At 40.4% G+C, this 15,606-nt stretch overlaps 2 protein-coding genes across 2 annotated transcripts in view; one reads left to right on the top strand and one right to left on the bottom strand.

Moving 5' to 3' along the window:
• Positions 1 to 15,606, bottom strand: part of LOC124612908 (cytochrome P450 4C1-like) — a 109,243-nt gene that overhangs the window by 83,120 nt on the left and 10,517 nt on the right. The gene's annotated exons all lie outside the window — the stretch shown is intronic.
• LOC124613574 (THAP domain-containing protein 2-like) lies at positions 3,257 to 3,804 on the top strand. The gene is made up of 2 exons (XM_047142288.1): positions 3,257 to 3,494; positions 3,611 to 3,804. The coding sequence occupies exons 1-2, from the start codon at positions 3,257 to 3,259 to the stop codon at positions 3,802 to 3,804; spliced, it is 432 nt and encodes a 143-aa protein (XP_046998244.1).

Here is a 15,606-nt window from a genome sequence, read left to right as displayed (position 1 = left end):
GCGGCAGAATTTGCCGTCGGCGCCAGTGGCAGCCGGCGGTCACACAGGCACCGCCGACGTCAGATTTGAAAAATCGGCCGTGTGTGCAACCGGCCTAAAATGTTCACTATCTTTGGCTGTAACACGGCCTTTGAGAGTAATGATGGGACCAGCAGAATACCATAGTATTGCTGCCCGCACCATCACACTTCCACCTCAACGCAATTGAATTAAGCAATCAGGATTGTAAGCTTCTTTCGGTGTTCTCCAGACATAAACCTGTCCCGATGTTGGAAATAACGAAAACGTTGATTCGTCGGACCATATGACGTGTTTCTACTGATCAGCCGTCCAAGTATTTATACTCCTGGCACCATGTATTACGCTTCTTTGCGTTTGTCGTCGTCACTAATTGTGTCTGTATAGCAGCTCGTCCATGAATATTCGCTTTATGGAGTTCTCGGCGGACAGTGTCGATAGATACGGGGTCTCGAAGATGGCTATTGAGCTCTGCAGTCACTTTAGCAGCCATATTTTTGTATTGTTTTGACACAATTCGTGTTAGCGTACGACGGACGATCGACACTTAGTTTTGATTTGCGTACACTAGTACGTTTATAGGATGATGTCTTTCCATGTTTTGTCTAGGCTGTCATGACTGCTGAAACAGTCTCGGGAATCATTCAATAAGTTGGTTATCTTGGTTTCTGATGCTCCAGCTAATCGGGCCCCCGCAATCTGCCCTCTTTGGAACTCTGATAGGTCTTTCATTGCACGTCAACCTCAGAGCAAATACGAAGTATGCACTTCTCGTAAACAAATTGCACTGATGGCAAGTCTGTACTGAACACTAGACTTGGCCACTGTTTCTATGTTTCGATACAGTGTATCGATACGTGGAACTGTTTCAGTGTTTCGGAACGGCTGTGGTTCACTGTTTCGAAACAGTGGTGTTTCATTCCGCCCGTGTCTCGGATAACCGGAACAGATTCGATCTCGAGCCAGACACATAAACTGTATCGTTGTTTCAAAATAAGGCTGTTTCAGTCCACCTGTGCTTGGAACGGACTAATTGTATCGAAACAGTGATGTTTCATTCCGCTCTGTGTCGGACGAGATTCGGGTTCGGCACAGGTACTGAAACACAACATACCACTTTGTGAAACACTTTCAAGAGTGTCGAAATCTTTTTGGCAAGCAATAGCATGAAGCTTAAGATATCCGAAAATAAAGCTTCGTTTCTATCTGACTTTCCTATTCCGAAATGGCGGAACATCTGCTTTATAAACACTAACCAAACAATAAAACAACGCATACTATTCACATTCAAAATAATAGATATGTGAAAATCATTCAGTTAATTTTTTTTTAACACACGTTTCTCTGGTCATGTACAGTAATCATGTTAAGAAACGCAAGTAAGCTTACAACATTTTGAATAAAAAAAGGCGTAGAGTGACAGTTATTAGACATATACATAAATCTGATGTAGGTATAATTGCAAGCAATCTGTTTGACATATCACTGATAGTGTAATGGTGAACGGGAAGGGCTGGGAAGCATGGTGAATTTATAGTAACGGTTCGAAAAACCTTGAAAGACAAAATTTTTTCTGTTATATTTTGTTATTTATTCGAATCATTTGGCATTATTTGTGAGTCTATAGCCACTGTGCCTATTATCCACAGTGATTCTCTTTGTGTGCATGGAAATTAGCAAGATGGATATATTACCCATACTGACGGAATGTGGGAATCCCAGTAGCATATCCGTTGTTTCTGCAGTTTGCTCCCACCTCCAGTTCCGTTCGTGGTGGTTCTTCTGTTTTCAGCTATGGCTGTCCTCAGCCAATTGAAAAGTATGAAAGTCACCACGACACGAAAGCAGCGCATTTGCTTCAGGTAATACGAAACTGCCAAGACGCCTAAGTGATAGTTCCATACTTTCTGCGATATGATTAGCGCTCTCGCACCTCATTTATGTTTATATGGACATACGTATACAGTAGACATTCAAGATGATAAAATGTGTAGGTTTATTAGATTACAAAACACAAACTGTTTCACTGTTTCGAAACAGCGTATCGAAACATTACAATGTACTGTTTCATTTGTTTCGAAACAGTTACGTGTTTCAGTTTTCCCATCTCTACTGAACACGCACATTCCAGCGAGACGCGCGCCTTACCTGCAATGTTGACCGTCAAACACAACCATCCCATTATTACCACTTTTCACATTATTTTGCCTATCCTTTGTACCTGCTGCGATGCACCTCATGGTGGTTTGTAAAGTGTAGATGTAGATGCTTACCTTACACCAAGTTCTCAGATTATCTTATTTGGTTTCTCTGTCAACAGAATCTAAGGCCTTTTTGAAATCAGCATACATTTCTACAATATCTTTTGCAAACATTAATCTCCCGTATAAATTAAATATTTGTTCAGAAAATGGTTTACCATAGCTAAAACCACCATAATCTAAATGACTGCCTGTTGTTGTTTCTATTCTGTTTAATAGCATCTTGGAAAATATTTTATGTGCAACTAGTAGCAAAGAAATTCCTTTTGACTTGTATACATTTAAGTGTTTGACTATGTTTATCAATTTCCAGAATTCTCAGGGCAATTTTTCTAAAATTTGATAACTGAGTTTTACAACTAACGACATAGTCGCAAATAAATCAGAGATCTAGAAAGTGCAGAACTTGTTTTTTTAATTCCAGTCTATGATCACAAAGACTGTCTTCAGACTATCGATTTTGGCCCGTGGTGACCATATTCAAATCTGTTAAAAACCACCAAATATAACAACGCCAAACAGACATCGTCAAGAGGCAACGAGTTAATAGAGTGGCTGAGATACTAGTTACAGCGCTCCTAGCGGCAACCAACGCTAACTCGGCCGCCATGTTCTCCTTAGTCAAAACATTAGGAAAGCGTTACTGTTGTGTGTTGGAAGTGTGTCAGCTGTTGTGATATTACTGCAATATTTAACTTTTCTAGTTGACTTTTTTGTTACAAAATATGAAGTCAACATGCCTGCAGTGTGTTCAGCGTTCAACTGCACAAATCGCAGCGAAAAAACAACAAATATTTCATATTATAAGTAAGTATATTAGAACCGAAATACGACACACGTTTTTTAATGTTTATTAAAGAGTCATTTGCATTGGAACTGTAATTATGCTTAAGACAAATGCAGGAAAGTAATTTATTTATCGTTGATTACAGATTTCCTTTAAAAGATAAGGAAATTACAAAAAATGGGTTATAAATATGAAGCGAGAAAACTGGTTTCCTACTACAGCCAGTTACCTCTGCTCAGCTCATTTTGAAGAGAAATATATGTACCACACAAATGTCCAGAGGCGCCTTTTGTCAAAAGCAGTACCTACTATCTTTAATTTTCCACCACATTTACAAAAGCAAGATAAAGTATTACGACCACAACCCAGAAAGCGATCTTTCGACAATTTGCAAGATAGTGTTGTTACAGTGACATCATTAGCACAAAGTAAGTCTATAATTTAATTTTACTCCGTGTTCTTATTACTTTGAATTACATACTTTCTATTATAATCTTATGGTGTAACTCTGTTATAAACTTATGATGTAACTGCATTCTTTCAGTGCCTATCGGACCCACATCTGTTTCTGCTGACCACAATTACTGTCTACCAAGCCCTAAGAAGTTGAAAACACAATATAACAGAATACAAGCAGAGAATGTGCGACTAAAGAAGCGGATAAAGCAAATGAAGCAACTTAGTGTACGACACAAAAGAAGAATAGTGGAGTTACAGACTTTAGTTGCTGGTTTGTGAAGAAGGCTATGTAGTTCAGTTTCTGATATGTTAAACAGTGAACATGTAGTTCGTTTGTTGAAGGAGCTATTGGAACTTCAGTGCAGTGCTAAAGTATGCCATTATTCTCAGCAAATAAGGAAATTTGCCCTGAAGCTACACTTTTATTCTACCAAGGCATACAGCTACTTACGAAAATTTGTGGAATTACCCCACCCAAGAACGCTTCGCCGTTGGGCAATGTCAGTGGGTGGCCATCCAGGTTTTACTGAGGAGGGTTTCACTAAAATTGCCTTTGAAGTTGAGAATAGCACAACCCAAATTTTTGCAACATTGATGTTTGATGAGATGGCTATTAAGGAGGACCTTGTTTGGGATGGGGAAAAAATAAGAGGCTATGTTGATTTTGGGGAGGGTGGTATAGAAAGTGATGATAGAGAGGCAGCAAAAGAGGCTCTTGTGTTCATGGTCACAGCGCTAAACAGAAATTGGAAAATTCCTGTGGGTTATTGTTTAGTTCACTCCCTATCTTCTACTGTAAAGCTAAATTTGGTACAACAGTATTTCCGAAAACTTGAAGACACTGGTGTTACTATAGTAGCTGTGGTTTGCGATGGTACTGCCACAAATAGATCTTTAATGGCAAATTTAGGGATCAGATATGATGAACAGGGAGCACAGTGTTGGTTTCCCCACCCTTCAAATAATGGTATGAGGATATTTTGCATGTTTGACACAGCTCACATGCTAAAGCTGGCACATAATTTACTTGCAGAAAAGAATTTTTTGTTAGATGGTACCATTTCAGGCAGTGATAACATAATTATATGGGAATATTTTAAAAAGTTAGTGGACTTGCATGAAAGGTAAGGTTTGCATGCTGAAAACAAACTTAGGAGGCAGTGCATTCTGTACCATACTCAAAAAATGAAAGTGGCGTTGGCAGCACAAACCCTTAGCAATTCTGTTGCAAATGCCATGTTATTCTGCAAAGATTTAGGCATTAAAGAATTTTATGGGTGTGAGGCAACAGTTAAATATATCAAAATGTTAGACAGTGCCTTTGATTTATTAAATTCTTGTCACACAATGGGCAAGGGCACTAAGGCACCAATTTTCAGAGGGAACAGAGACACAGTCTGTAAAAGGATCAATGAATACATTAAGTATTTCAAGTCTTTAAAGCTTTCTGATGGAAGTCCTGTTATTCTGTCTAACAGAAAAATGCCGTTGTATGGACTTATGCTGAATTTAATGAGCATAAGGCAAATTGCAGAATTGTATGTTGGGAAAGAAAATGCAAAGCTCAATTATATTTTGACCTGTATAACAAGTCAAGATAACTTGGAATTATTTTTCTCCAGCATTCGCAGTAGAGGAGGAAACAGAAATAACCCAAATGCTGTGCAGTTTCGATCAGCATACAGGAAATGCTTAATTCCACAGATAGAAGGTTCTCAAAATGGCAATTGCCAAGAATCAAATACTAGTATGCTACCTCCTGCTACCGTTCCATCATTTCCTTTTGCTAAGGTAAACCCTGCAGCTGTAGACCATGATTATGTGCCAGATTCTGCCTCACTGAGTATGTACTCTGAATATGCCATTGAGTACATAGCTGGAAGTATAGTGAGACAGGTGACAAACAAAATTAACTGTACTGACTGCTTAGAAGTTATTTTTGCTTGTATTGAGGCTAAAAGAACTGGATTGATTGCAGTGAAAGATGTGGAAACCAGTTTAATCAATCCAGCTAATGATGTTGTTAAACTTTGTAATGTTGCTGAGAAGGTTTTCAGAAATAATGAGGACATAATCCTGAAATGTCGGAAAAACGTTTTGTTGAGGTTCCAGACAGAAGTGTTTCAATTGATGAGAGGCTCCTTATTTATAAACAGTGAACATCTTTTTACAGAAACTGAATTTGGTGAAGAAACACATTATGTTAAACTGATAAAACTGCTGCTCAAACATTATTTTGTATGTCGAATAAATCACTTATGCAAATCAAAATCATCTGAGCAGAGAGGTAAAGTTGTGAGACAACTATACACGAAGCTTATTTTATTTAAAGGTCAGTGAAAAGACTGAAAAAATACGAATGTCAGTTAAAACATTGTAAAAATTAAATGTAAATAAATTATTTTACTTTTCTTGTAGATTATTATTTTATTGAATTACTATGCGTGTGTTAACTACTTGTAACACATATTTCAAATAATATTCTCGTTCTCAGTGTACTGGTTTTTGAGGCTTTGTTTACTTTGAAATAGCGACAAAAATATCGCATTTCTGCGCCCGTTACTGTTTCTAATAGTTAACCACAGCATGTTTAGAAGTTTCACCGTAATATTCTAGTGGTACCTGCTCTAATTGCATTAATTTATGGGCAACAAGTAACGTTATAGTGGATGGACAGACTTATTTGAGTTGTCTTGTAGTGTTATCTACGTCGAAAAGTTTAGCCATATTTCGACAAAAAGATCCCTTTTTGCTGTCAGTGTACACAGAAATCACTGCTGTCTATTGCTTGTTCTAGAGAAAATAAAGCTAGTATGGGCTATTTCAAGTAAGTCAAACGCAGTTACAAGGGGGCGGGACACAGCAGACGAATGCCTTGACTGAAGAAAACATGGCGAACAGAACTTCAATTTGCTTCAAACATGGCGGACCTATAGCCACTCTCGTTATCAAGAGGTTAAAATTAGTTAGGCAGCGTCGAACAGAAGAAATAACATAGCGTGAGCTAGGCCACATACCAGCAGTGTTTTAACATGAACGACGCTAATGTTAAAAGTAGTTTCTTTCCACTCATTTTAATAGATATAACATTTTCATCGGAGCTAGAACAAGACAACTGATTCTTTCTGTGTTCGCTAAAATTCCCAGGATTTATTTTAAATGGAAATGAATTGTTTCTTCTTTTAATATGGGTATTTTGCACTGGATTAAAATTTAGAAATTTTTTCTATGAATTACATATTTTAAATAAAAAACAAAATATTTTCCCGCTACTTCTAAAAAAACGAATTCTGTAGGCCAGTAAAGTATTGACACTTTGATACTTGGACACATAAAAACAACAAATAATTATGCATACTATTAAGTGAACACAAAATCGCTTGCCTTGCATTTTTTCTAGATGCTTTGCTCATCGACCGAAATTCAGTGAAGACGCCCGACTTATGACTTGTATCTTAAAAGAGTAAAAATGTTTTATTGAATTTGCAGTCTTTTGCATAATTTCTGGCAGTCATTTCAAGTTTTTTTAAGGCATGTTAAGACCATTTTAGCCCATCTTTTGTCACTGCAGTACCAATTTGGAGATATCTGTATAGGCCCGGAGTCATAAAGTTTTATTGGTGAAAAAACGCTGTGTAGAAAATAGTTTGGTGGCCACAGAAGCCTTTCGATATCCCTAGAACCGTTACAATGAGTTCACCACGTCAGTTAAAGCTACGTTTACACCTCAGACTGGGCATTAGATGCATATTTTGCGTGCGTAAGTTCAGTAAATTTGAATGATGATGAATAATAATGTCGAAAAAACTTTCAAGGTTCCCTGAGAACATCACCTTAAGAACATAAGGTAAAAATTTCGACGACTTACCTTGAATAGAAATTCTAGAAGTGGCCATCACTACAACTGGTACATTTGGTACCCAAACATCATTGTTTTTTGGGTGTACCTTGTTAGAGTAGACCGAGTTTTAGATTAATGTATCAGGAATAGAAGTTAAAACTTGATCCGTTTGTTATGGTTGATTATTTAGATAATTGCGATGCACGGTCCAAAAACGGCTAAAAACCGGTTTTTGCTGTTTTATGCATAAGTAGGGCAACCTTGAACCTCTGAATCTTTGTAACGGATAATGATATCGAACAAAATTTCGCAGTTCGTCGAGGACATCATCTTAAGAACATTTAGTGAAAACTACGACGATCTGCCCTAAATAGAAATTATTGAGGTGGCCATCCTCACAACTGGTACTTTTCGTAGCCAAAAATCATGGTTTTTCGGGATTTTCTCAGCAACCGCGCATCATAAACTGTTGCTTTTATGAGCCACCTAAGATCCACTCTAGACCATACTGAATGTCAAAGAATCAACCGATTTGGCCAATTTGCCTAGGCTGGAGGAAGTCTATAACATTTACATTTTGACCCTGTTTTGTAGAATAGCTATAGTACGCCCGTCCTTCCTATAAATATGCGAATGTTCGCTAGGTTATCCAAACCACTTTACCCTTCATATCTGTGATCAATAGACCACGAGATACGAATCCGTGAAAAATCGCGTTTTGGAACATGGCACAGTGCACTGTCGCGCATGCACCGATGTATTTTGGTGATCGTACTGTTGCAGCTGGAGCTGCCGGAGTTGGCTGTCATGTGCGAGTGAGGTGTGCTTGTGTGTGTGAATGAACGGTGTGTGTTTCTTTTTCTGACAAAGGCTGTGGCCGAAAGCTTTGTGTAAGTGTGTTTTAACTGTGCCTGTCTGCATCTTAACATGTTGTCTTTACGTTAAGTAGCGATCTATATTTTCTTGCATTGTTGATATTCCTAACTGGAGTTTCCATTGTTTAACTATAGTGGAAGACATTATTAGAGAGGCGTTGTGCCTCACGGAGATGTTTACAACTCAAGTTCGTGTGTTCATTTAGTCAGGGCAAGAGCGGCTTCGTGATTTCATTCTAGTCAAGTGAGAGCGTTGCATCTTACTGTCATCCTTACGGATTATGAACACGTACAACCAAATCCCATTTTGGTCGTTGTGTCATGATTTCTTGTGTACGACCTTCGCACTTCTCACGTGTTAGAGACCCCCTCCAAATGGCAGATGGAAGTGGCTTTTTATCTCTTATCGGCGGACGATTAGTTGTTATTGGCCTTTCACTACATCAGTGTTATTTCCAGAAAATGTGACGGAGTCTGAAAGGCAAAAAGAATGAACTGGCTACTTATCAAAAGATAAATGGTTATCGGAATGAGCATCTTTTTCAAGGTTAGTGTGACGCGAAGATCGCTACGTGACCTTCACAGTGTTCCTTCAAGAAAGTATCTAGGATTTGTGCTGAGGCTGGGTAGAGGGGGGGAGGGGAGGGTGGACACTCAAATCAGCTTCGTGGGGAAGGGGAGAGACGGAGGAAACGAAGAACACTTCCTTACAAAATAAAAGTTCAAATCTACTGAATAACTCTGTTTATTCATCACCAAACAGGTAATGCTACCAGTTTTATCATACATAGGCCTATCTAATGCTTACAATATACCGAACCATTTCGTGGTTGATGGGAAATAAAACCATCACCGTATCACCCAGTTCAAGAATGCCTGAATGGAGTAACTATACTTTCTTCTACATTATAGACATTATTTTAAAATATTGTTACACTCCTAAATATTTCTGCGGGTTTGTACATCATTTGTAGTTTGAGGGATAATAAGCTCTAGCAAACTTCATAAAACTAAAAAAAAGTTTATATTTTATATGTCGAAACCTTCTTCAAATTACACGTTGAAAATTTCTGTGTGGTATTTCATGTTTTTCGTTGGCATGAGGATAAACGTGTTTTGCTACTGATTTTTTATACTTCTGTTATGGTTTCCATCCTGATAAAGTGTCTCCACGAACACGACGTGGTATGGATTCAACTAATGTCTGAAGTAATGCTGGATGTAATTGACACCATGAATCCTGCAGGGTTGTCCATAAATCCAGAAGAGTACGAGGGGGTGGAGATCTTTTCTGAATAGCACGTTGCAAAGGCATCCAGATACGTTCAATAATGTTCATGTCTGGGTAGTTTGGTGGCCAGCGGAAGTGTTCAAACTCAGAAGAGAGTTCCTGGAGCCACTCTGTAGCATTTCTGGACGTGTGGGGTGTCGCATTGTCCTGTTGGCATCGCCCAAGACCGTCGGAATGCATGCACAATGGATTGAATAGATGCAGATAATCAGACAGGATCTTTTGTACGTGTCACCTGTCAGAGTCGTACCGAGACGTATCAGGGGCCCCATATACTCCAACTGCACACGCCCCATACCATTACAGAGCCTCCACCATCTTGAACAGTCTCCTGCTGACATGCAGGGTCCCTAGATTTATGATGTTGTGTCCGTACCCGTACACGTCCATCCACTCGATGCAATTTGAAACGAGACTCGTCCGACCAGGCAACATGTTTCCAGTCATCAACAGTCCAATGTCGATGTTGACGGGCCCAGGAGAGCCCATATCGATTATATTTCGTTGAATGGTTCACACGCTGACACTTGTCGATGGCCCAGCGTTGAAATTTACAATAATTTCGGAAGGGTTGCACTTCTGTCACGTTGAACGATTCTCTTTAGTCGTCGTTGGTCTCGTTCTTGCATGATCTTTTTTCGGTCGCAGCAATGTAGGAGATTTGATGTTTCACCAGATTCCTGATGTTCACGGTACACTCGTGAAACGGTCGTACGGGAAAATCCCCATTTCATCGATACATCGGAGATGCTGTGTCCCATCGCTCGTGTGCCAGCTATAACACGACCTTCAAACTCACTTAAATCTTGATAACCTGTCATTGTAGCAGCAGTTGCCGATCTAACAACTGCGCCTGACACTTGTTGTCTTATATAGGCGTTGCCGACCGCAGCACTGTATTCTGCCTGTTTCTCTTTATTTGAATACGCATGCCTATACCAGTTCCTTTGGCGCTTCAGCAGTGTGTAATTGGGGGGGGGGGGGGGGGGATTAGGTTTGTAGGATACATCTGTGCCAGCTTATTAAAATGTTTCTGACTACGAAAGCATAATACTGACCATTGACCATTTATTTTTCAAATACACTATCTGATCAAAAATATCCGATCATCTCTATTTAATACGGAATTGACCGACAGATGTCACGAGAGGCAGATTCGACACTACAAAACGACGCAGGGAGTATTGAGTATTGTGCTGGAAAAGGAAGCAGTGCAGACACAACAAAAAAGCAGGGGTATGAATATTTCTGTTGTAGACTCTGTTACACAGCTGAGTTAGTGCTCCACCAACACCAGGGGTGAATTGCTCCTGAAGAAGATTCCCAGTGTTTGTTATCAGTAGCGAAACAGTAACAGCGAAATGGGTCGTTCAGGAGAAATCTATGACTTCGAACGTGGCCTACTCATTAGATATCACTTGAATAACAAATCCATCAGGGGCACTTCAGTTCTTCTAAAGCTGCCAGAGTCGACTTTTGGTGATGTGATTCTTAAGTGTAAACGCGAAGGGACAATAACAGCTGATCCAAAACCAGGCATATCTCACGTGCTAACGGACAGGGATCGTCGAGTCCTGAGGAGGGTGGTTGAAAAAGGTCGTATGAATTCAGCGGAGGAAATCACTCGTGAGTTCCAAAGTGCTGCCAGCAGTTCTGCTAACACAATGACTGTGCCAAGTAATGGAGTACAGTTTTCGAGCATCTTCTCATACGCCACACATTTCTGTAGTCAGTGCTAACAAGGGAACCTCCCCATAGCAACCCCCTCAGATTTGGTTATAAGTTGGCACAGTGGATAGGCCTTGAAAAACTGAACACAGATCAATCGAGAAAACAGGAAGAAGTTATGTGGAACTATGAAAAAATAAGCAAAATATACAAACTGAGTAGTCCATGCGGAAGATATGCAACATCAAGGAGCGACAATTCACAGGAGCGCCGTGGTCCCGTGGTTAGCGTGATCAGCTGCAGAACTAAAGGTCCTTGGTTCAAGTCTTTCTTCGAGCAAAAAGTTTTAAATTTTTATTTCCAGACAATTATCAAAGTTCAGGCACTCACACATAATCAACTTCGCTCTCCAAAATTCCAGGACATGTTTATATTTGCTTGGACATATGCAGGATTTGATGGTCTACACACGGAAAAATTTGAAAACGTTAAAAATATATGTTCTGACACAGCACAGGGAAATGTGTGCGAGTGTGAGACTTTTGGATTCATTTGTTGCAGTTTATGTGACAAACTCTTACGTTTTCATCACTTTTTTGGGAGTAATTATCACATCCACAAGAATACCTAAATCGGGCAACGTAGAAGAATCTTTCTACCCATTCGCCAAGTGTACAAGGTGGGTCGACAACATATTCCTGTCATGTGACGCACATGCCGTCACCAGTATCGTATAGAATATATCAGACGTGTTTTCCTGTGGAGGATTCGGTTGACCTATGACCTTGCGATCAAAAGTTTTCGGTTCCCATAGGAGAGGCACGTCCTTTCGTCTACTAATCGCACGGTTTTGCGGTGCGGCCGCAAAACACAGACACTAAACTTATTACAGCGAACAGAGACGTCAATGAACGAATTGGTAGATCATAACTTTGCTAAAATAAAGAAAAATTTTTCACTTTGGGAGAGCCTTGAACCAAGGACCTCTCGTTCCGCAGCTGCTCACGCTAACCACTGGACCACGGCGCTCCGTATTTCGTAATGTCCACGATATTCCTTATCTTCGCGTGGACTACTCAGTTTGTATATTTTACTTATTTTTTTAAAGTTTCACACAACTTCTTCCTGTTTTCTCGATTGATCTGTGTTCGGTTTTTCAACGCCTATCCACTGTGCCAACTTATAACTAAATCTGAGGGGGGTGCGATGGGGAGGTTCCCTCGTAAGTGTCACTTTAGGTGGTGTAAAGAACGGCGGCACTGAACAGCGGATGAGTGGAAGCAAGTGACCTGAACTGATGAATCATGCTATACCCTGTGGCAGACCGACTGAAAGGTCTGGGTTTGGCGAATGAGGTTACGTTAGGGGGAGCGTTTTTCGTGGTTAGGGAATGGCCCCTTATTGCGCTGAATATAACGCTAAATACGGAAAGATATAAACACAATCTACAGTAGTGTGTACTGCATACTGTAAAGGAACAGTTTGGTGACTTATGACTATTGCATCAGCACGACAACCATACAAGTAGCATCTGTGAAGCAATGGTTTGTGTATAATAGGATTCCTAGCATTTACCGACCTGCTCAGAATACTGACCTGAACCCAATGGAACACGTTTGAGATGAGTTACAACGTGGACTTCTCTCCACATCCCACTGTTCAATACACTACCTTCTCTGGTTTCGGCTCTTGAGGAAGAATGGCCTGCCATTCCTTCACAGACATTCAAATACCTCACCGAAAGTGCCCGCAGCAGATTTCAAGCCGTTATAAAGGCGAAGGGTAAACACACCTCTTATTAATGTCCACCAATAGCTGTCCAGATATGTTTGAACAGATAGTGCATGTGTCAAGTGATTTTAATCGCGAAAGGGGTAGCTGAGAAAGCAGAGTTCGTACGGGATTTGTGCATACAACTGTCACGCTGGTTACATTGTGTAACATAAGAGTACTTTCTTTAATCATATTTTATTTTGTTTTTACATTGGCTGGTAACACAAAAAGAAACAATGCAGACTGAAGATAAAAGGCTGTCACAAGGGTTCTAGAACCCAGAGCAGTCGCTTATTTGCAGTTGCACGGAGAATAGCGGAGAACAGCGAAAAGCGAGGGGCGTTTGAAAAGTCTGTGCAAAGTCCGAGAGATAGCACCACTGGTGCGTATCGAGGTCATGTATAATTAGTAGCATCTTTGGAAAGCACGTACACCAAGTTTCAGCCATATTGGTCTATTTATTTGTGTTTGGCATTCGTGTGAATCAAGGAAGTCAAGTGATTGTCAAAAAATGGACGAAGAAGAATTTCGTGTGGTGATTTAACATTACTTTATGAAAGCTAAAACGCCTCAGAAGACTAAAGTGAAGCTTGACAAACATTATGGTGACTCTGCACCTTCGATTAGAACAGTTTGTAAGTGGTTTCAAAATTTTTGGAGTGGCCACATGGGCACAAGTGATGCTGAACGTTCTGGACGCTCTGTGGTGGTTCTGACTCCAGAAATCATTGATAAAATCCATGATATGGTGATGGATGACAGAAGAGTTAAGGTGTGTGAGATTGCTAGTGCTGTGGGCATCTCAAATGAACGGGCACATAATATCTTGCATAAACATTTGGACATGAGAAGGCTATCTGCAAGATGGGTTCCGCAATTGTTCACGGTTGACCAAAAACGAAATCGTGTGAAGTGTTGCAAGGATGGTTTGCAACTGTTCAGGAAGAATCCACAGGACTTTAAGCGTCGTTTCGTCACTGTGGATGAAACATGGATACATTACTATACTCCTGAGACCAAAGAACAATCTAAACAGTGGGTTACCAAGGGAGAATGTGCACCAAAAAAGGTGAAGACCATTTCTTCGGCCGGAAAGGTTATCTCGACTGTCCTTTGGGATTCGCAAGGGATCATCCTCATCGATTTCTACAGGTGCATATTATTCATCGTTATTGGACCGTTTGAAAACCAAGGTGCAAGAAAAACTCCGGCAATTGGACCATAAAAAAGTCCTTTTCCATCACGACAATGCACCAGCACACATCTCAGCAGTTGTAGCCGCGAAATTAATGGAAATAGGATTCCAACTCGTTTCACATCCCCCTTATTCTCTAGACTTGGCTCCATCTGACTACTATTTGTTCTGCAGTTTGAAGAAATGGCTGGCGGGATAAAGATTTTATTCAAATGAGGAGGTGATTGCGGCAACTAATAGCTATTTTGCAGACTTGGACAATTCCTATTGTTCAGAAGGGATCAACAACTTAGAACAGTGTTGGACAAAGTGTATAAGTCTAAAAGGAGACTATGTCGAAAACCGAAAAAGGTTTACAAGAAGCACGTAAGTAGCTTTTATTTTTGCACGCACTTTTCAAACGCCCCTCGTAGTTGTGGGGTATTACGTGACAAATGACTCTGAGTACACTTGTTACTAGTCAATGTCCATACCATGTTCCGGCTGCCTTCAAATTGATCCTGAATTGATACGACACTGTCTGGCTTGGCAGGATGCGACTTGGTTTGCGAAGACCATTTTTTTCTGTGTTTATGAGGAGGAGGGGAGGGAGATGGCTGCTGCCTTTCGTGGGGTACACCCTTGTATGCATTAGGAAATACTGACACAACAAAGGCGTACAGAGTCTCGTGGTGATTACATTACCAAGAAAAATGAAGTAGCTGTCCTCCGTTCTCCAGTAATTTTAGAGATATAGAGTCCATTCTTTGCAATATTCGACATCATAAACTGCGCTCCGGCGTAACGACAAGCGCCGGTATGAAGATGAAGAACGATACAACAGAGAGGGATGTGAGACGACGTCAGCCAACAGCGTGCTGACTAGCCCGGCCGCACTAGAAGAGGAGCACTAGTAGACCCAGACTAGAAGAGCAGCGCTAGAAGCCAGGCACTAGAAGAGAGGCACTAGAAGACGAAGAGCCACACTAGAAGAGTCGTGACTTATGAACTTGTGGAATTAGCTTACATGAAAATTGTATCTATCGAAGAACACTGATTGTTCGCATGTAGCCAATTGATTGCGACCCACCTTGTACATACGCAAGTTAGATATTGTCAATTCAAATACTGAAATAAACTCTATTAACATAATTTGCTTGTATTTTGTCTAGCTATTCGAGAAAGCAGCTTTCTGGGCACCCTATATTGCACGAGTGGGCAGGATCTCACAAACTATATGTTGCACTTTGCTGTGTCCTTCATTGCTGGATACTCATGTTCAACATTTTAATTTTCACCAACCATATTAATATCAACACTGCCTATGTTCGACGTCCACGTATAATAACCGTTCACAGACAGTAAACGGCAACACCAGCATTGGGGGCTATATGAAGTATGTCGGGGACAGGGGGGTGGGGGACACGGAAAACAGTGTAGTCGTTGTCGTAATGTAGAA

Source organism: Schistocerca americana, chromosome 4, assembly GCF_021461395.2.
Source record: "Schistocerca americana isolate TAMUIC-IGC-003095 chromosome 4, iqSchAmer2.1, whole genome shotgun sequence".
In the NCBI taxonomy this organism is placed as follows: domain Eukaryota; kingdom Metazoa; phylum Arthropoda; class Insecta; order Orthoptera; family Acrididae; genus Schistocerca; species Schistocerca americana.
The sequence above is the reverse complement of the archived record's forward strand: the minus strand, read 5'-3'. Positions and strand labels throughout refer to the sequence as shown.

What these genes read in the sequence shown, in the direction of transcription:
- LOC124613574 (XM_047142288.1), top strand. Translation starts at nt 3,257, where the DNA reads ATGAAGCGAGAAAACTGGTTTCCTACTACAGCCAGTTACCTCTGCTCA. An exon ending in AGTGACATCATTAGCACAAA is followed by an intron (nt 3,495 to 3,610) that starts GTAAGTCTATAA and finishes GCATTCTTTCAG; the next exon opens with TGCCTATCGGACCCACATCT.